The 21704-nt window shown below is 52.2% G+C and overlaps 1 protein-coding gene across 1 annotated transcript; it reads right to left on the bottom strand.

Annotated features, from left to right (window-relative positions):
• Positions 1-806: 806 nt before the first annotated feature.
• On the bottom strand, positions 807-19531 carry LOC123388667 (cartilage acidic protein 1-like). The gene is made up of 2 exons (XM_045068654.1): positions 19362-19531; positions 807-1073 (listed from the first exon to the last, which is right to left on the bottom strand). Exons 1-2 carry the CDS (start codon positions 19383-19385, stop codon positions 870-872), a joined length of 228 nt encoding a protein of 75 aa, XP_044924589.1. The 5' UTR covers positions 19386-19531; the 3' UTR covers positions 807-869.
• Positions 19532-21704: the final 2173 nt, after the last annotated feature.

Genomic DNA, 21704 nt, shown 5'->3' with positions numbered 1-21704 from the left:
AGGAGGCAGGGGAAGGCAGGAAGACAGGGACTTCATGGAAAAGGAGATGAAATGAATGCCGAGTGCTTGGAAAGAAAGAACCTGCATACTAGGGAGATGCAGCGGCAACTGTGCAGGAAGACAGGGCCGGGGAAAGGCTCAGCATGGTGCCTGGCAACGAGGGCTCCAGAAATAACACTTATTGATGGTTTCTGGCAGAACTAACAGCACACTGGCACATGCAACACCTTTCCTGTTTCTACAGATGATCTATCGGAATCTCAGCGAGGAAAGGACTAATTCAAGGTCCTATGACTAGAAAGCTCTAGATCTACGGCATGAACTCAAGCTATCTGGACTCCGAATCCTATGCTTTTCTTACGACATGGTGTTGCTTCTCAGGAAAGAAGGGAGCAGTGGACACCAAGGCATGCTTTAGAGGAAGTTTAGCTGTCCTGAATTTCCATCTTTTGCCCTTCTTTGAAAGGGATGATTATTGTCTTCCGAGTTTTACAGGAAGTGCTGTGCAAAGGCCACTTTGAGCAGGACTTCTAGCATAATCGTCTCCTGTAAGCCCTTCCTATGTAGAGCTTCTACAATCCCACTTCTAAGTTAGTGTTACTTGTATGGCAAGGAGACTTAAAAACACGAAGAGCATGTCTTGAAGCAGAGCACTCAAATTCCCTCCCTGAAAAACCATTCAGCCTCCATCGTCTCACTGCCATAGCAAAAGGCAAGGACATGGCCTTCCAGAGGCCCAGCGGAGCCCAGCCCAGACCTAGGAAGGAGACTACGTATTGTTGCAAACCACTGGCTTTTGGTATTTTTTATTCAGCCTCATCACAGCAAAACCTGACTAATAGATCCATCAGACTCAGGGTGGGAGTCGCTTACCCTGCCACAACGATCTCAAAATCTCCATCATGGTCCACATCGGTGACTGCCACACCATAGTTGAGCTGGGTGGGGTTGCTGTCATAGTCAGGGGGCAGGACCGTGCTGGTGACTGCAGTGAACATGGGTTCAGCACGCTGAGACCCCTCGGTTGGGGGCAGAAACCGCAGCAGCAGCAGGAACAGTAACATCCTGAACACCTGCAACCAGAAGTTACAAATGTTACTGAAAGACCTCCTAACCAAGCAGCCTGGAGTAGGAGCACGAGTACCGCCTCTCCCCATCCCTCCAGCCCTCATTCCTGGAGGACTTGGCCATTACTGAGGCTGCCACTTTTCCATAACATCTGCCCTGACCAGCATGTTTAAAACCACAGCCTGCTGGGGCACCTGGGTGACTCAGTGGGTTAAAGCGTCTGCCTTAGGCTCAGGTCGTGATCCCAGGGTCTTGGGATCAAGTCCTGCATCTGGGTCTCTGCTCACCTGGGACCCTGATTCTCCCCCACCCTCTCTCTCTCTCTGCATGCCTCTCTGCCTACTTGTGATCTCTGTCTGTCAAGTAAATAAAACAAAAACAAAAACAAAAACCTACAGCCTGCCTGCATCCCACCCGATCACCCTTTCCCTGCTCAGCTTCTTCTTTTTCTATCACTGTAAATCTACTTATTCACTATGCTTCCTGTTGTTTGTCTCCCTCTGCTAGAAGGTAAGCTCCACCAGGGCAAGGATCGATGGGTTTTGCTTTCTCAGGCACATCAAGCCAAGGACAGAGTCTGGTACAGAACAGGCACTTATCACACAGTTGTTGAGGGAAGGAAGGGTTGAATATAAATACATTGGCATCTCCCATACTCCAAAAGAAAGATTGGGAGAGTGAAGAAGATAACCAGCCTCAGTCCCTAGTGGGAGTGAGACTCCCATGGGTATCCCGGTCTAAAACAATAGAGGCAGTGAAGGATTTTCCTTCTATGGGACACATCCCAGAGGTAGCCTGGAGGGAATCTGGGAACTGGCAGGTTCCTCTGGCCAGGGTCCCTCCCCAGGGTGGCTGGCCATCATCTCCAGATCAGAAAGCAGGCAGTTAGGGAACGTATTCCAGGAGGATCTGGCGGTGGCCCATCATTCACTTGGAGAAATTAAACCATTGTGTGCGTGTTTTATTATAAATTAATTATGTATAATCCGTTGTATAATTCATTATTATATCTCTAACATAACTCAGGGTGTTGCCGAGCAGCCTGGGGCCATGGGAGCTGGTGGCCGGAACCCAGGAGACTGATGAGAATGGCCAAGGAGGTGGAAGGACCCCGCCCTGCCCCTGTGGGAGCTACAGATGGCCCACCCAGAGACTCTAACTGCAGGCCTGGAGGCCGAACTCCAGAATATTCTAAAGGCTCTGCTGGAACAAGTCCCAGGAACGCTGCTGCGCAGGTCCAGTCCTGCAGGCAAAGTGGTGCCTTCCTGCCTTCAGAAGGCAGCAGACCCCTTCTTGATGGAATTCTTCCCGCTGGCATGCCAGTGCGTCTGGCAGCTGAGAGCAAGGCTGAGTGAGGCTGATGTCTTAATGAACAGAAGATGCAAAGACTGACTCTCCATATGGAGACAGACGCTCCTGCCAACAAGGGAGCTTGCCTCCGTTCAGGACCCAGAAACCCAAATGGAGGGCTGGGAGCTGCCTTCACAGTCGGACACGAGTCAGAAGCCTCCCTAATGCCTTGCTGGTGAAGCTGGCGTGAGACCCAGGAGCAACGCGCCCACCGCAGGACAGAAACTAACCTCGGCGAGCCTTCCTGGGAAGGAGGCTTTTGCACCGTGTTCATGAGACACATGTTGGGTGTTGCACTAGCAGAGTGAGGTCAAGCCTAAATTACTGAGATGTCTGAACAAGACCATATCTTCTGGGCTGTCTAATCACTAAAGGCAAACACATCACTCTGAGAGTTAAGCAACTCGGCAGGAAGTTTGGTTGGATAAAGGAAACTTATAATTGGATTAATAAGCAGCTGGTGGTCAAATGAGAAGCTAAAGAGTATTTAATAACCAGCGGAGACATGCTGAAATGTAGGGTGGAGCTGAAGGTCACTGGTCTTTTCAAGGTATTTCTACCTCTATTGTAAGGACAGCAAATGAGTTTCAACTTGAGAGCCAGATCCAATTGATTGGCAGTGGATTGAAAGAGTACTGTGATCAGATTATAAGGTTTGCAACGGACAGAGAAAAGGAAAGTGACATTGGGTGTAACTTCTAGAAGCTACTTAGTCCCTCCGGCATCATACCTGTGATCTGGATCACTGACACCAGGGAGGGAGGTCCCATTGGGGTAATATGCGCAACCTTCTGTTTAGGTAATATCAGAATTCTGGAATAGGTTTCAGAAGCACATCACTACTGAAAAAATACTGTATAATAACTATTTTTTCTTAGAATGCCCACTTAATCAGGAAGCCTCAGTGTTCTTTACAAGAGATTCATAACTTATAAAAGTAAACATCTGCTAAAAATTTTCTAATGAAGGTCATGAGGGGCAAGAACCATGATGCAGCCTGTTGATTTTTACCTTTTCTGTAAAAAGGTGAACTTAAAAAAAAAAAAAGATTATTTATTTATTTATTTGAAAGAAGGAGACAGAGAGAACATGAGCATGAGTATGGGGAGAGGGGCAGAGGGAAAGAGAGAAGCAGATTCCCTTCTGGGCAAGGAGCCCAACACAGGGCTCAATCCCAGGACCCCAGGACCATGATTTGAGCTGAAGGCAGATGTGTAACAGACTGAACCACCCAGGCTCCCCGCAAGGATGAACTTTTAATTAGGGGAGCCATATGAAAGAGGTAGCTACTCTGTGTTAACCATTTCCAGAAAAATAACCTAAAGCAAGATTAAAAAGAAGTAATAAATTTATGGGCTGATCTCCATTCAGCTTGGTGACCTTGAATAAGTCACAGCCTTGGTGGGTCCCAGCATCTCTAAAATGAGAGTTTGGGACAGACATTAAGCGTCCTTTCCAGCTCTAAAATTCTACAATGAATTAAAGGATTTTTTTGTTTTGTTTTGTTTTTTTTTAAGAAGCAGACCTTCAGCAGTTTTTCTCCTCAGTGCCTTCTATAAACTTCAGACCAACTTGTGTGATTTTCCTCTATGAGCACATTAAACCTATTTTGAACAAAACAGCTTTTCGGCAGGGTTCTGCAGTAGTTCCCCCACAGAGGCCACGGCCAGAGAGGAATCAGCCATCATCATTGTGGAATCAAAATCACTCCACATGGGCAGATCAGTGGATGGCACCCCCAATGGGGCAGGGGCCAAGGGATACAGGGAGAACATGCACTTCACATGTTATTCTTCTGCTATGTCAAGGGCACTCCTTGCACCCACCTGGGCTGTTCTGAACCAGCTGTGAGTTAGAGGGGAAGCTGTGAGCCTGTCTTTGTGGCAAATCGGGGAACAATTATGGTAAAGAAACTCAGGAAAAGATCTGGAAAATATCCACCTTGTACTCTCAGGGCTCATGTGAAAGAAATCACGGAAGGGCTTCTCTGTACCTTGACTACTTAGGCTGGTTCCCAGACCAGGAGCCTCAAAACCAGCTAGGAGTTTGTTAACAAGCAGGATCTTGGGCCCCACCCCAGACCTAATAAATAAGAATATGCATTTTAATAAGACTTCAGGTGATGTGAATGCACATTAAAGTTTGAGAAACACTGCTCAACTGGAGCTATACACTGGAATCACTTGGGGAGTTTTTTCTTTTTTTAAATACTGTTGTCTGACAATGATTTCTTGGATATGACACCAAAAGCACACAACAAAAGAAAATATAGACAAAAAGGATTATCTCAAAATTTAAAGCTTTTGTACATCAAAGAACACTGCAGACTGAGTGAAAAGGCAACCCACAGAATGAGAGAAAATATTTGCGAATCGTTTATCTGATAAGGGATTAATATCCAGAATATATAAAGAGTTCCTACAAATCAACAACAACAAAAAAACACCCAATTAAAAATGGGCAAGGGACTTGAATAGACATTTCTCCAAAGAAGGTATATACAAATGGTCAATAAATATGTAAAAAGATGCTCAACAACAGTAATAATTAGGGAAATGCAAATCGAAACTACAATAAGATACCACTCATATCCATTAGGATGGATATAGGAAAACAAAACAAAACAAAAACACCAGAAAATTGCAGTCAATCCTGAAGATGTGGAGGACTAAGACCCTTGAGCACTACTGGCAGGAATGTAAAATGGCATAGCTATTGTGGAAATTCACTGTGCAAGAGTTCCTAAAAAACAAACAAACAACCCCCCACCCCCAATACAACGTCCATGTGATCTGGCAATCCCACTTCTGGGTTTACACTGGAAAGAAGTGAAAGAAGGGGCTCAAACAGATTCTTGTACACCCACGTTCAAAGCATCATTATTCACAAGAGCCAAAACGTGGAAGCCACCCAAGAGTCCTTCGACAGCTCAATGGTAAACAAGATGTGGTCTATACCTAGAATGGAATGCTATAACCTTTAAAAAGGAAGACAGTTCTGACACATGCTGTGACATGGATGAACCATGAAGACATTGTGCTGAGTGAAATAAGCCAGTCACAGAAGGACATCGACTCTGTAATGCCACTTAGATGCAGTACCCAGGGTAGTCCCATTCACAGACATAGAAAACAGAAGGGTGGTTGTTAGAGGCTGATGCAGGGAGTTAGTGTTTAATGGACACAGAGTTTCAGTGTGGAGATGGGTGGTGGGGATGGTTGCACACCCACGTGGATGTGTCCAATGTCACTGAACTGTACACTTAAACATGGCTAATGTGGTAAATTTAGAGACCAGGTGTCTTGTCTCACACCAAGATAGTCTCACTTAACTGGCACAGGGGCACATCAGAGCTCTAAAAGCTCCCCCATGTGATTATAATATGTTGCAAAACTTAAGAAACACTGTTCTATACCAATGCTTCTCAGACTGTAATGTGTATGTGAATCATCCCGCAATCTTGTTCAATTGCAGCTTCTGATCCACTAGATCTGTATTAGGGTCCAACATTCTTGATTTCTAACAAGTTCCCAGGTGATGCTGGGGATCCTGGTCTACAAGTTACGTGCTGAACAGTGAGGTTCTGCACTATAGTTCCCAGTCAAGAAACCGGGGTATATACTACAGAGAAGGGATGTGATTATTTCAGCAACCTGCTCCTCGCTCTCTAGATCTAAGGAGCTGAAATCAATGGAGGGTTATGCAATCCTCAGAGATGCAGGCTCCTTTTACCCGTATACGCTCAAAGTCCTAGCTGTCTTCAGCTCCGAGTTAAATTACCATACTTAATATGAGAGGACAAAGAAGGATTCTGGTTCCAGTTTTTACCAGAAAGTGAGAAGAGGGTAAGGGTTGGAACTGGAGGGGTGGGGGTCAGGTCCAGGAGAAAAGGGATGGCTATCATCAAATGCCACAGCCTAGAGAAAATGGGTTATGGGCAGGAATTAGCCGCTAAGACAGAGACGCTCGCCAATGTGTTCTTAAAAACCATCATAGTGCCTGGTACTAGTTAGTGCTTAATTAATGTTTGTTAAATGTTGAATATGCCCAAATGATAATATGAATCAGCAGAAATGACTTGTCACTTGTCATAGAGTTATTTAAAAACTCTTCTTTGCCTAAAGCAAGGCTTCTCAAACTGTAACATGCTTACAAATCACCTGAAGGTCTTGATGAAAATGCACATTCTGATTTGGTAGGTCTGCGGTGGGGCTCAGTTTCTGCACTCTCACAGGGCATCACACGAGACCTCTGCAAACTTCACTTTTAGTAGCAAGGCTCTAGACCAAGGTTCTAAACCCCACAAGCTGGCCCACAGAACTCACCTGGGAGTATTTCAAAATACAACATGGCCCAGGTCCTTCACCCAGTTTCTTTTCTTTCTTTCTTTTTTTTTTTTTTAAAGATTTTATTCATTTGATAGACAGAGATCACAAGCAGGCAGAGAGGCAGGTAGGGAGAGAGGAGGAAGCAGGCTCCCCGCTGAGCAGAGAGCCCGACAAGGGGCTCAATCCCAGGACCCTGAGACCATGACCTGAGCCGAAGGCAGAGGCTCTAACCCACTGAGCCACCCAGGTGCCCCCTTCACCCAGTTTCTGATTGAATTGATCTGGGGTGGGGCTCAGGCGCTGCATATTTCTAGAAGCTCCCCAGACGATGCTGATGGACAGCCTGGGCTGAGAACCACAGCCCTAGACTCACGGTCCTCAAGATCTGGGAGTGTAGGCTGCACTCAGCTTTAAAGTGAAAAATGTTTCTACTCCTCAAATGTCCTCAACCAGCTTGTTGAAGTACATGAAGAAAACCTCCTTCTAGCTAGAGAATGTCACCGGAAGAGGTGAGGTTGGGAGTTTGGGGAAGAAAGCAGAGCAGGCTGAGACTGCGTGAAGCAGAAGGGCCGCAGGCACCGGGAGTGACCTCACATTTTACATGGCTGACCTGAGAAACCTCCCGTCACACCACCGCGAACATCTGAATCTTTGGGGAGAGCGTGGAAAAGTTAAACATAGGATCAAAATGTAGGTTGAACTGAAAGTTTTTGTTTTCTTGAATGCTTGGGCATGACGCGCCTACTATGTTCTTGAGCCCGCTGAGTGCGCGGAGTCCGAGGTTAAGCACGTATGTGTGGAGGGGGGACACCCAGGGCCGAGCAGCCTGGAGAAGGCGAGGCTACGTACCAAAGGCAGAGCTTGGGCCAAGGGGCATAGGGCCAGAGCACCCAGAGCCTCGGTAAGGAACGTGAGCTGCTCCTGCAGGGGAGGTGTGGGAAGGAGGCCGGGAGGGGTCTGGCTTAACAAGGGGAAGGGATGCTAGGACTTGTGGTTCAGGCAGTGAGAAGATTGCTTTGTAATGATTTTAAAAAAGGATCCATAACAGTCCTTAGTGGGATATAAAGAGGGGGGAGCCCCAAAGCGTGGAGCCAAGGACCTGGATTTGGAGCTCAAGTGTCCCCCCCCCCCGCAATCCCCATCAACTAGGTAGTGACCTTGGGCACGTTCCTCCAACGGCTCTTCAGTGTCGTTAACGTGGGAAGCAGACGACACACCAAGGTTTCAAGGGTTAGGTGAGCTTGCGGACACCTGTTGGGGGCCAGGCTGGGCTGCGCTCACTGCTTGCTCCCCGTCTTGCTACATGGATAGTGTTGGGTCAGATAGTCTTTAGACACTGGCTGTGAGGCGGGTCACATGCAGCCAGACTCAGTCTTCTGTGGCCTTGGGACTTTCCTGAACTGGGTCTGAAAGCTGGTAACCAAGCAACCCAGATCTCGGAGTGGGGTCAGGCAGCTGTGGGGGGAAGCTTCCAGGGCAATTTCAGGGGCAAGCAGTTCCTTAGCAATTCTCGAAAGAGCCAAGGACACCACCCCGAGCTCTCACAAAAGCAAGAGCCCTGAATGCTTCAGATGTTGAGAATGAGCCGGGAGCACAGACCTTTTCCAGACACTGTAGGGGGGCAGAGTCTCACTTGACAAAAGAGCCCCAAATGCTTCAGAAGTTAGAAATGAGCATGGAACACTGACCCTTTCCAGACACTGTAGGGTGGCAGCGGCTCTGGGGAGTAAGGCAGCCGTGGGAAAACTCCGTCCAGCAGAGGCCAAGCCCCACCCAGGAGTGACTGGAACCCAGGCATCTTTGGAGAAGGGCTACCAGAAGTTGTCTTGGTTCCTTTGCCCACAGCAACAATCCCCGTGGACCCTGGGATCTGTTCTCGGTGCTGGGGTCACAGGGAGAAACTTAGTCAACATGTGGGGTACCGGGGCGGCGGGGGGCGGGGAGTTGGAGGTAAGAGCACAAAGAAATCACTAAGGGAGCTGGGGGCAGGGCAGAGACCCAGAAATCCGAAGAGGTAGGGGGTGTGGCCGCAAATTAAGCTGAAGGATCCTCAGAAGGCAGCTGGATAGGAGTGGCAGGAGGGAAGGGAGAGCATCCAGAGAGTAGACCCAGGGGTGTGGAGGACCCAGCGGTCACCCCAGCCTGCCCTTTTGGCACTCCCTATGCAAGGCCCTGATCCCTGGGTCAGGGGTGGGGAGGAAGCATTTATTTCCCACTCCTGAGGTTTGCTTCCAGAGGACCTTCCACTTGACTAGAGCATGGGTTCTCAGGTGGGGGGCAATTTTGCTCCCCCCCACCTCCCGGGATACCTGTCCACGTCTGGAGACAGTTTTGGTCCACAGAACCAGGGAAGGGAATGCTACTGGCATTCAGAGGGTAGAATGCTAAACTTCATACAGTGCACAGAACAGCCAGCCAAACAAAGAATTATCTAGCCCAAAGCATCAAGAGCGTGAGCTTGAGAACCTCCAGGACCAGCGCCATATTCCTGGCCTCTCTCCTTCCCGAATCCTCCTCCTGAGGGCTGCAGCAGGGTCTCCCAGACTGCTCAGTGTGCAAGAACCATGCAGGAGAGCCCTTTCTGGACCTGCCTCCTGACAGAGGCCACTCTCCGCCACGAGCGGAGGCTCAGCCCCAGCACCCCCGCCACAGGGAGCCCACTCTGAAGCCAGGCCTTCCAAACAGCTGTATCGGTAATGAGGGTGCCTGAGACTTGCCTCTCTCCTCCCTTCTTCCTCCCCCTTTCTCTCCTTCAGTTGGTCCTGAATCTGAGTAGGGAATGGGGATGCTATTCACTGGGCCCTTTTGAACCCCAACACTGTCACTCATGTTGGAAATCTGGTGTCACAATGGGTTCTTGCATCTTCCTCCTTCCTCACAATCACTGGATCACCACGTCCATCATGTTCCATGAATACTTCTCAAAAGTGCCCAGTCTTCCCAACCCCACTGCCAGAGATGCGCCCCTCTACACTTCCCCTGAACAGTGGCAATCAATACTTGCTAACTACCCCCTCCCTCTCACCTCACCCACTTCCACATGCCTGTTGGAGCTCCGTTTCTAATCTCAGAACTGATTCCCTCTCTCTTCTGCTTAATTCATGGGACTCTGGATACCAGGCAAACAAGTTTTCACTGCAATTTTGTGTAACAAGTCCTATATGAGGAGTGGGTAGTAATAGTGATGCTTGTCTACTCCCGACTGGGTGTCAGGGGCTACTCTCCTCCAGTCCTCACCGTAACCTTGTGAGGTGGGTTTTACCATGGACCCCATTTCATAGATGAGGAGACTAAGGCATGGAGACGTTAAGTAACCTGCTGAAGGTCACAAAGCTAGGGCGTGGTGGAACCAGATTCTGTGTCTAAGCCCCCTGGCTCCGGAACTAGCGTTCTTGGACTCTCTGCTATAACGAACTTGTCTTAGAGCAGGTGAGATGGAAACCCAGTGGAAGGAGCAAACACCCCGCCCAGGGGAGCTGGGGGAGAGCCAAGAGAGGGATGGCAGTGAGCTGACCGAGGGGACAAGGTAGAGGAAGTGTCCTCGGGCTAAGGGGACATCAGAGCATGTGGACAAGCAGCTTGTGTCATGCAGTGAGGCCCTGGGTTGTGGGAGCACGGGATGGGGCAGGACAACCTCTGGGAAAGAGGATGGAGAAGGGGGGTGGCCTGGTGAGCCCCAGCAGCCAGAGGTGGAGGGGTGTGTTAGAAAGACCGCTGTAGCCCTCGGGTGTGGAGAAGCCATGGAAGGATGCAGCTGGAAGCTGGGACTCCGGCTGGGAAGCAAACCCTGGGCCTGAGTGGGAGAGAAAGCTGGAGGTCTGGAGGTTCCCTTCCCTCGGCCATTACCTACTCCGTATCCCCGTGCACCCACACTGTAGCAGGCCCTGTGCCCAAGGCTGGGAGAACAGCTGGGAACAAAGGCCTTGCCCTGTGGCGTATATGCTCTGAGGCCTCAGTCCTGGGTGTCTCTCCACCTTGTCTCTGGCCAGGTCCTCTGCTTCTCCAAATGCTAGAATTTCTGCCCCTCCCTGCCCCCAGGGGCCACCCGTCCTCTGCATCTTCCCCAGCACCCAGAAAATAGAAGGTTTCCTCTTCTCCCCCGCTACCTGGGGAAAGCACCACATGCTGCCGGCAGCTGCACTCCCAGACAGAGAGCAGACTGGCTCCTGCACCAGAGAAGGCGGGTGGAAACTCGGGGGCCCCGGGAAGGAGGTGCCCCGGAGACCAGCAGGCTAATGAAACTGGGTTACCGTGAGCGAGCGCACAAATGGCATCTCCCAGCCCTGTGCACCAGGTGCAGTGGCTCCTGCTCGAGCATCACGAACTGCCGAGACTTCCCTGTCTGTGGAAGGGGCAACAATAAGAAATGATGCCCGTTCCGTGCTGAGCGTGGTGCCTGGCCAACAGGAGGTCCGTCTGTGGCAGGGGAGGGCTACAGCGATCGCGCTAAGACCACAGCCAATGGCTGTCTGTGGGCCAGAGGAATGCAGCTCAGGACGGGGCACCCGGGCCCACTAGGGACTCCCCTTCCAGGAGTAGAGGCCAGAAACTGGATGGAGCACTTGAGACTGTCAGACTTCAAGGAATAGGCTTGCTTCCATGACTCATTTGTCTGGGGAGCCCAGTGGAGCTTGCTGACTTCTTCAGCGCTGCTTTCCCAACACAAGACTCCTCAATTTCCTGACTTCCACCCATGCATACTCAGTCAGGACACGCCCAGGGGCCAGGTTGGAAGGGACACCTGAGGCCTGACTCCTGACCTCCGGGAGCTCATGGTCTACCAGCGGTGAGACCCATACACAGGGAGAAGCTCAGAACAGCAAGACGGCTGAAGTGCAGGTGCAGCCCGTGGCGGGGGAGGGAGGTGGCTAGTGACGCGGGGGTAAGGGCAGGAGCGAAGGAGAATGGAGATTCCACGGGAGCTGTTCCATGTGGATCATGGAGTGGCTGTGACACAGCTTTAGTGGACGCGGCAAACGTGGGGGTTGCTGGAATGCAGTGTCCAGGGTGTGGGGCGCAGTGTGCGGGAGAAGGCAGAGGCGGCCACTGGGGCCTGTAGGGCTGGCCCGTTATGCCAGGGCAAGGAGCCTGGAGTCACATCACAGGAGAGGGTTTGAAGTGGGCTGTGACATGATCACATGGTCAGCCACGCACCACAGGAAGAGCGTTTCAGGTTTGGGGCAGCAGGCTGCAGGACAGACAGACGGTGCTCCTGAAGAGCGAGTGAAAGTCTCACAGAAGGGATGTGGGCATCCTGGGGCAGCAGAGTGGCGTGGCACTGGATGACCTCCCAAATGCTTTTCCAGGCCTAAGAGTCTATGGGTCAGGGTTTGTTGCCTTTTTCCCCTCTAAGTCACTTCAAATGCATTAACAGACCTTGCTATTTAGAAGCATGCCCCTGGGAATCTTCCTGTGAAGTAGTGATTCACTCCCTAGTCTGTCTTCAGTGGAAATCCGAATTATCCTCTCTTCTCTCAGCTTAGAGTGAGGCAAACCTGCGCTGCACTTCCTTGCAGTAGACTGGTGGGAAGGAGAGAGCACGCAGAGAGAGAGAATGAGGAAGAGAACCTGGGCTTTGCTCGGGGCTCGGAGCTGGCCACCATCTCACAGGGTGGGCCCTGCCTGGGCTCCCAACCCCTGCCTGGGCAGTGGGACCTCGAGGTTTCTGGAGCCTGCTGGGAAGAAGGAGCCAGAAGGAAAAGTGGCCTTCCTGATCCAGGCCAGTTTGGAGATCCACTGTCATACCTAGAGCCATCTCTGGCCCAGAATGGCCACCTACATTCACCTGTTAATCCCCCTAAGTACCCACTGAGCTCTTGCTCGTGCCAAGCACACTAGGCATGGAGTTCACAGTGAGAATGAAAGACACAGTGCTTTCCTGACACTGCTTACAAGGCAGTGTTTCTTCTCAGGGACTCTTGTGTCCCCACTTGCCAAAGCCTCCTTGGACATACACAGCTTCTCTGTTGTGAGGTGCATGGTTACGATCTCTGAGGAAGAGTCTGTTCCTAGAGACCAAGATGAAAGGGAATGTGACATCCCTTCGACAGCGTGTCTGCAAGAGACAGAAAGCTCCTCTGTTATAGGGATGGAGTGGGGTGTAACCTTGATCCTCTAAGGAGAGACTCAAGTGACTTTCTACCTCCAATCCTGAGCACACAGAGGGCAAGACCAGAGATGGGCCTTCAGTGAAAAGCACCAACAGAGGCTGCTCCTGCCAATCTTTTTTTTTTTTTTTAAAGATTTTATTTATTTGTCAGAGAGAGGGAGAGAGAGCGAGCACAGGCAGACAGAATGGCAGGCAGAGGCAGAGGGAGAAGCAGGCTCCCTGCCGAGCAAGGAGCCTGATGTGGGACTCGATCCCAGGACGCTGGGATCATGACCTGAGCCGAAGGCAGCTGCTTAACCAACGGAGCCACCCAGGTGTCCCTGCTCCTGCCAATCTTTCAAGAACTCCTCTGCCCATGCAGGCTGGGATCGGGCTCCCAGGCCTGTTCCCCATCTAGACAGCTGAACCAGGATTTGTCTGACATGAGGGATCCTCATGGACAGACATCAAAATAGGGTATGGCAGGGATGCCGAGGGAGAACCTCCACTTGGGGGGCTGTTCTCCAGGCAGGTGGACGTTGCCATTAGGGAGGAAGTCCCTGCAGTCCCTCCCCTGGTCAACGGGACAGCCTGAGCTCAGCAGTGATTCCCGTGACCTTGTCACTCTACTTGTTGGGTGAAAGCAAAGATAACAGTAACTAGAAACAACGGGAAGGGTCATTTTATACACTCTCTGCACTTGCAATTCTTCGGTGGCTAATTAAAGTAATATGTCAAAATGTCCCTTGGAAGAGATCTTTAAGAATATGTCTGTTAAGTAAACAAGGTTTTACTAATTAATGACTCGCCTTCCCATCCCTCCGTGAAGTTCCTTGCAGAACTTCCCTGTGCCAAGAGGGTTGAGCAGGAAAGAGTGAAGTTGCCACCTCCCCTTCCGGAGGGAGTGGGGGACAAATCCAATCGGTTGTCATTTGTGGTGATATCAGTATCTCCTCCGGATGTTGATCAGATTTCCTGGGCTGGAACCAACTTACAGGGCGAGGAATTATTCCAAGAAGAAAAGGCTTTGCTTCTTATGAAGCCAACATGATTTCTTTCAAGGAAAATTTTTATCTTTTTTTAAAAAAAAGTGGCTAGGGTTTTTGAAGGGCAAATCTTTGGACTTTACTCTAAAGGTAATGATTATGATATACTTATTTGCTAAGATCACCTTTCCCCCTCCCCCAGCCACACACACACACACACACACACACACACTCACACACACACTCAGAGAGGCATGCGGGTTGAGGGGACGAGGCACCCAATATTACACAATGAGTCAGTGGCACAGCCAGAAATAGAACTTTCCAAACTCCCGAATTCTTAATAATAGCAATATTAATAATAGTCTCTTCATAATTTTCCAAGTGTTTTCACAGCTCCCATTTGATCTTCACAACATCTTTGAGAGTTTGGGTAAGCTGGTCTCAGCAAATAGGAGATCTGAGTTCCAGACGAGCTTAGCTGCTAGCTTGCTGTAGGACCCTCACTAAGTCTTTTCCACCTCTGTGGGTCCTAGTGTCCTGAGCAGGATGAGGACACTTCTGAAATCCCTCCCACCTCCAGTGTGCTCCGATTCTGTGTGGCGATGCTCCAGCCCCGGTTTCTCAGCCCTGACACTATTGACATATTACGGCAAATTTTCACTGGGGGCTGTCTTATGTCTGGTAGGATGTTTAGCCTCATCCCTGGCCTTGCCCCACTAGATGTTACTAGCCTTCCATAGCCCAGTGGTGACAACCAAAGATGTCTCCAGACACCGCCAAATAACTGGGGGGCAACGTAGGCCCTCTGGTCATTGCCAAAGGATTTCAATAAGGTCAAGATCATGAGTGGTTCAGCAGCAAAATGTCTTCCTGTCCCCAAGCCCTTCACACCACTCTGTCTACGTTTCCAATGCAGCCTCCAAGTCCTTTGCTGCTTCTCATTTCTTAAATGCCCTAAGTGATCCAGGGTGTGTTGGGTGTGATAATGAACCAATTGATTTCATACTTTTTCCTAAGCAGAGTTCACAGGTTTATGTCCCCTAAGCAACCAGCCAGGCTCCCCAGAAATCCCTCACCGAGCCCTGGCTGGCCTGGAAGCCTGTATCTGCAGCCTGCAGGAGGCTGAGGAAGCATGGATTTGTCAGCACTCTTAAATCACTGGGCTCTGAGGAAGGCTTCTCCCAGCACAAAGATCCTTCCTTAGGAATCAATAGCTCAGGGCCCTTCATCACATTCAGAATTATCCTGGGACCTGTAAAATTTCTTTTCCCCAAGTATGGCAGAACCCCCAAATGAAAACCCTAGGGTGGGGGAGGGGAGAAGGCAAGGAGGGAGCCCTGCTGGGGAGGCCTTGTCCATCAGTCCAGATGTTGCTTTGAGCAGGGACCTATGTGAAAATCTGGACACTCAGCCTCGCTTGCTTGGAAAAGGAAGACTCAGTGTGGTTCCCAGTGATCCTGCAATAATATCTTCTTCCAGCTGAATACCTCCTTACATATTGCTAAGGGCAGAGGCATGTTAAAGACTGTCTTCCTTGATCTTCACTATCCTACCCTTATCACAGGGTTGTCAGTTTCACCGTTTTACAAAGGAGGAAACTGAGGCATGCAAAGGTTAAGCGGTTTGCCAAAGGTCTCCAAGCCAGTGAGTGGGGGAGCCAGATTCTAAGCCTGTGTCTTTCCTACTACACTGGGCTGCCTTCCCAATGAGTAGGGGAAGTAAGAGTCAGCCACCTAGTGGGGCTCATGAAAAGGGTGACTTCTTGTTTCTCAGGGTCTAATGCCACTTCTCAAACTCTGTGTCCTCTTCTCATTCAACAAAACACCAGAGAGCTTGTGCTTTAGCCATATTTCATGTAATTACATTCCTCTCCTTATCCACACCAGAACAAGCCCTGGGAATGCAGGCACATTTCTTCAGCTAGAGCCAGGAGCTGGCACAGACCCCAAGCGCACTCTCTCAGAACCCCACTTCCTAAAGGAGGGGGCTGTTGTTCTCTGGTGGTCCACGTAATCTTACTACCTTCCTCCTCCCCCTGAAGACTAAGACCCAACTTGCCTGTGAGTCTGAAGGAGGAGAGGAAACTCAAGCATCTTCCCCAGCAACAAGCATCCCTTGGGTGAGCTTTAGGGACAGAAGAGGATCTGGCTCTCAGAATTCTGGCTTGGCAGCACTCGTTTCTCCTGAGGGTCGCCACTGAGTCGGCCACGGCTCTGAGGGGACCCCAGAGGAGCTCTATGCCGTGTGCAAAGGAACAGAGTGGGGAGAGGAAATGGAAGGGTGGTCCACAGGCCACTCATCAAGTCTTCTGCCCAGGGCCCAGCTCAGATGTCGACAGTCACACTCACAGACCAGAAAAAGAGCAGGGGAAATGGCAGTATCTTCCAGGTCACCCAAGAAGCCCTAATACAAGGATTCTGCAAAAACAGAACATCCTAGCACTCTGCCCTTGAGCTGGGAGTGGCAAAGATGGGGAAATGGGCAAATAATGGTTGGGAACTCTCCACTTCATCCAGGATCTGAGTACTGGGGGTGCCAGAGGCAGCGTGGGATGCAGGACTGGGAAAGCCTACGCTGGCAAGCCCTCGTGAGAGAAAGGAAGCGCTCTGGCCTGGCTTCCAAGACCACAGCGAGGGACTGGGCTCTTCTGATGCCTGCATGCATGGACTGAGAACCGGAGTTGCTTTCTTTCTGCCTAAAAGACTGCTTGGAATAACGAGATAAGATAGTGGAAGGAAGGGGAAAAGCAATTCAGAATTTCTATTACCTGTATATGTACATTACAAGAACTTTACCTGCTCCTCGCTCTGAATAATTGATTCCAAGAAAATTTCCCCAAATTTACTAAATTTATTAATTTGCCAATGTCAGCAATTACGAGTACATAGTGTGCTGAGAACACACGTCCATCTTCATGGTAAAGAAGAAGCAGGTCACAGGATTGGAAAGAGCTCTGCGTAGGGAGCTGGGAATCCTGAGACCTTGTCCAATGTCTTCCACCAAATAGCCATGTGACCTTGGGCCATACACTGGTTCTGACTGGGCTTTAGCTTTCTCATCTGTAAATTAGGCATGCATTTGAGTGTTGGGGAAGGGATGAGGTTGGACTAGAAGCTCTTCGAGGATCCTAGAAGGGAGGATCTTCTAGCCCTAAAGTTCTTGGACTCCCTTCTAGGATCCTCCCTTCTAGCCCTAAAGTTCTTGGACTCCATGGGCACATAACGAGTTCAAAGGACCCACCAGAACCAAGCGCAAAGGAATGGTCTCAGAGAGCAGGTGGGACTGAGCACCAGCTCTTTCCCTGAAATGTTGTGTGTGCACCCACCCCGTTGCACCTGAGATCACAAGGAACAGCTGACATCCAGGAAACCCGTGGTAGCAGGGCTCCCGTCATGAGGTGAGGGTTGGGGGCTGTGGTCAGTGAAGGGCAAGAAGTGGGAAAGTCAGTGGTCTCCAGCTGGGTGCCTTTGGCGCCCCCTACTGGACACCAACGAGCCTGCTCCACCTTTAACCTTGATCACCTCGGCAGGCAGCCCGAAGATTGAGAACAGGAGACTGTCATAAGCACTTTCATAGTACTACTGCCTTTGTGGTCCGTGGTCCTCTCTCCACAACCGTCTAGGTTTGACTCCCTAGAATGACACAGGCGTTTGGTGCACACATTCACAGGGGCACTCCTGTGCAGCGAAAGGACGTCTTAAGCAAACACCAATGTCCCAAATAATAAACATCAGGGTTTAGAACGCCAGGTGCAACCTGGTGTTGGAGAGAAGGGAAGAAAGATGGGAAGAAGGGAAGAAGATGGAGAGAAGGGAAGAAAGAGCAACAAGCAGGTATCTCCCTGCACAACCCCCCAGTGAAGAGAACATGTTGGGAAATGGAGCAGAAAAATTTTGACCGCAGGCGGAGGATGGAGCTGGTTGGGGGTATGGATTGATAACCCCCCACAGGAGATCTCCAGGCTGAAGGAGCTCCCGTAGGAATCCAAAACACCCACCGTGTTCAGGAATGGGGTACAGGTGAAGGATACACCCTGACTGAGCAGCATGTCTTTGACCTTCTCCAGAGTCCATTAGTGCCAACTACAAGTTAGAATATTCTACTTGTGGTCCACTGTGGCAGCACCAAGACCCTAAACTCTCTTCATTGCTTCTTAAATTGACTTTAGGACCTGCTGCCAGAATGATGTTCTTCAGTCAGAGGGAGAGAAAATGCTTCCTCAAGAGATTTATTGGAAGAACCACCATGTTCCCACTTTTCCATCCTCCATCTCCCCTTCCTCATGGCTGAAGTGAGGTACAGCATTACTCTGAATTTGCTCTGATTCAGCCTTGGGTATCCCCAGCCCCAAGTCATCAGGGTAAAAAAAACTCTCCCATCAGGAGCGATTCTCTTCCCCCATGAGTTCTCGCCTGATTCTCAACAGCACTACAGAGCTGTCCCCTATTCTTGGAACCTTTTTGCCTTCTTTTCCACCTGGCTTCACTTGAGAAGTCCTGCACCCATCCCAGAAGACATCTCAAGTGTGACTCAAGAATGTGTCCTGCCTGGAGAGCTGAAGCTCCTCCTGGGACGCACAGAAGCCACACTAGGTGCCCACCCCACCACCACCGCCAGCAATATTCATTAGTCATTCCCGGAGGAAGAGGAGTGCCCCCCTCCCAACCCCAGGAGCATTCCGCGACCACTCTGGGAGGCTCCCATCCAGGCTGGGATGACTTTGGATTCTTGAGTTGGTTTCTGCAGAAACGGGACTAACCAGAGCTCCCAACTACTGTACTGAGAAGAGGCGCGCTGCATTGTTGGGCATGCCCCCAAGCCTGGCCTGCTGCCCCATCCAAGCCTCCAGGTGCCTCCACGGGCGGAGAAGGATCCCCGGCTCCCTCGGAATGCCTGAAGCTGGTTTGCCCGAGACAGGCTGCGAGCGAGGAGACCACACCTCGGTCCAGCAAAGGCAGCTGGCGGCTACGCCGCTCGCCGGGCTAGCTCCCGGAGCTCTCTGCCCACCGAGCGCTGTGCCAGGACCTCGGCTTCCCTGGGGAAGAAGCTCCAGCTCCCCGGGGCTCTTCCCCATTCTGGCAGCATAGTCACCCGATAGAGGCCAGTAGCTTCCCCGGCCCGAGGCTGAGCCCCGCTGGGTGGCTCCCAGATACCTTCGGCACATCCCTCCTCACCTGCTCCGCCCCCCTCGCCGCCCCAGTGACCCCTCACCAAACGGCTGACCTCCAGCGCGCCCCAGCACCTTCCCAGCCAGCGGGGCGGACTGTGGTCTGCACACCCACGATCCCACCTCTCCTCCACCTCCAGCCCCGCGCCCGCCTCGCCCCCAGCCCGCAGGGGAGGCTGGGCGCACCGGTCGGGTCCTGCGCCTCTCGGTAAGTTGCCACCAGACGCCGCCGCCGCCTGCCGTGGCGGCGTCCGCCTTCCCGGTTCCCCGGCGGCGTCGCCGCCACCCCTGCGGGCGGGTCGGGAGGGGCGCGCAGGGCGGGAGAAACTTTCTCCGCCTGAGGGAGTGGGTGCCCGGGAGCGGGTACTCACGCCGAGGTCAGCGCTCGGAGCCATCTTCGGGCTCTCTCAGCCCCACCGCCTGGGGGCGCCGGAGCGCGGGCGCTCGCTGCCGCCGCCGCCGCCTTCCAGCTCCCAGCCCCGGTCCCGGGCTGGCCTCGAGCCTCCCGCCCCGCCACCGCTCGCTCGCTTTATACAACTCCACTCGAGCGCGCCCGGGCTTATGTAAAGGCTGGCGGAGACCCGCAGCCAATGGCGCGGCGGCTGGAGCGGGGGGGCCCCGGACGGGGGGCGCCCGCGCGGCCAATCGCGGCGCGGGGAGTCCGGGCAGCCGGTGGGGGAGGGGACGCCTCCCCGCGCTGATTTAGGAGCGGGGATTGCGGTGGCAGCAGCCGGCAGCCGGGCCGGCCCGGCGCGGCGCGGCGCGGCGGGCGCTGGGGTGGGCGGCGGCGAGGGCGGGCGCCCCCCGCACCCCGCCTCGGCGTCGCGTAACCTTCAGGAGGCAGCGGCGCCTGGCGAGGAGGGGCGAGGCGAGGGCGCCTGGCTGGGCGCTGGGGGCCCCGGTCGGCGGGAAGCGGGGGTCCCTCGGGAGGAAGCGCCGAGAAGGAAGGCCAGGGGTTGGGGAGGGAAGCGAGCCCCGGGGTCCCGGGGACCCGCGGCCACCCCAGCGCGCGGGGCCGAGGGTGACGGCGCGAGCGGCGGCGCAGCCTTGCCTTTCCCCCCGCCGATAGCGATCTGGCGTCGCCGGGCCGGGCCGGAGCGGCCGCGCGAGGCGCGCTGATGGCGAGATTTCGCGCTGCGGAGCGAGCGCCGACCCGATCTTTATCCGGCCTGGGAACGTGTCCGAGGGCCTCCCGGGTACTGCTCAGTATGGAGAGCTGAGCTTCGCGACGGCCCCAGAGGGCGGGGAGCGGGCGAGCGCAGCTCGGAGAGCAGGCGCGGCGGCGGAGGCGGCGGCGGGCCGCGTCCCCTCCTCCTCTCTGGTCCCCGCCCGCCGCCAGTGCCCCCACCCCACCCCGCCGTGCTCCCGCCCCAGTAGCGCTGGGTTGAGCTTAATCCGGGGTCTCCCAGCAGGCCCACCGGCTCTGATCTTTCCAGTCTCCCTTACCGCTCTGCGCACAGGTACTGCTAACCTCCTGCTCGACCCCCCAGCCCGCCGCAGTGCCCGGGATGGTCTCGGCTTCCCCGGACCAGGGGCCACGCGGGCCAAGCTTGGGAAGAACGCGCTAGGTCAGCAGTGCCCAAAATACCCGTGTGCTGGGCAGGAAACGGACCTAGATCGATAACACTCTGAAGATAAGTCCTTTGTTTTGCGCCTAGAATAGAGCTTGGCACAGAGTAGGCGCTCAGTGAGGATTTACTAAATGAATTGTGAGACTTTACTCAGTCTTTGGGTTTCGGAAAGCTGGGGCACGCAAGGGGCCCTGAAAGAGAAAGACCTGGGGATACGCACGCCATCGGAAAGGGAGCGAACTGGGACTTTTCCCATGACCCTCTCTCTGTTTCTGGGGACTTAACTCTTAAAAAGGATTCCAGTGGTTTTGTTGTTATTGTTGTTGTTTTTTAAATGAAGGTCCCCTGCCAACTAGCCCTGGCCCCAGTTATCCCCAGATTTTGAGTAGAACTACCAAGCCTACTTTGGCCTGTTCTCAGGTCTCTGTGATCGTCCTCTAGAAATAAATCGCTAAACATAGGCAATCTTTTTAACTTTGAGGCCCTGGAACTAGTTTAGGATCTTAATCCTTTGAGGGTTGTGGACCCTTTTGAGAATGTGGCAAAAACTATTGAATCCTTCCTCTAGAAAGATATACAAACACATGTACCCCCCCCCCCCACACACACACACATACAAGCACATCTCTGAGAATCACCTCACGATCATTAGGGATCTCAGGTCTTTCCTGGGGCTGTGCCGAAGGTCAGCCTGTTTCTCTAGGGGGCCTAGAGTGGTGGCTTATAATCATTTCCCTTTGGGGGATCAAAAGAACCCTTTCAAAACTTTCAAGATTCTGATTAATGTTATGGGTTTGTTTCATAGAAAAATGCTTGTGGTGTATTCATGTTGCCATGCAAAGTTAGGGGGTTCAAGGATCCTTAAAACTTCATCTAAGACCCAAATTAAGAACCTTCACTTAGCAAATAGTTTGCCCTAAGGACACTCCTGATTCCTAGCTCTTTCCATAGGAAGTCCAGTCTGCCCTGCACCTTGCGACATCATTGCCCCCACCGTGTTCAGAGGGCATCTGAGTCATATGGTGATGGCCTTGGCACCTAAGGGGCCACTTCCACACTTGTTTCTGGATCTTGGTCCCCACCATCCTCTTCGCGTGGAGATAAGTTGCAGGTTGTCATGTTCTGTCTGATCAACGAGCATCC

This window comes from Mustela putorius, unplaced genomic scaffold, assembly GCF_011764305.1.
Source record: "Mustela putorius furo isolate JIRA1106 unplaced genomic scaffold, ASM1176430v1.1 tig00003909_pilon_pilon_pilon, whole genome shotgun sequence".
NCBI lineage: Eukaryota > Metazoa > Chordata > Mammalia > Carnivora > Mustelidae > Mustela > Mustela putorius.
Note: the sequence above shows the minus strand (reverse complement) of the source record. Positions and strands in the feature narration are given on the sequence as shown.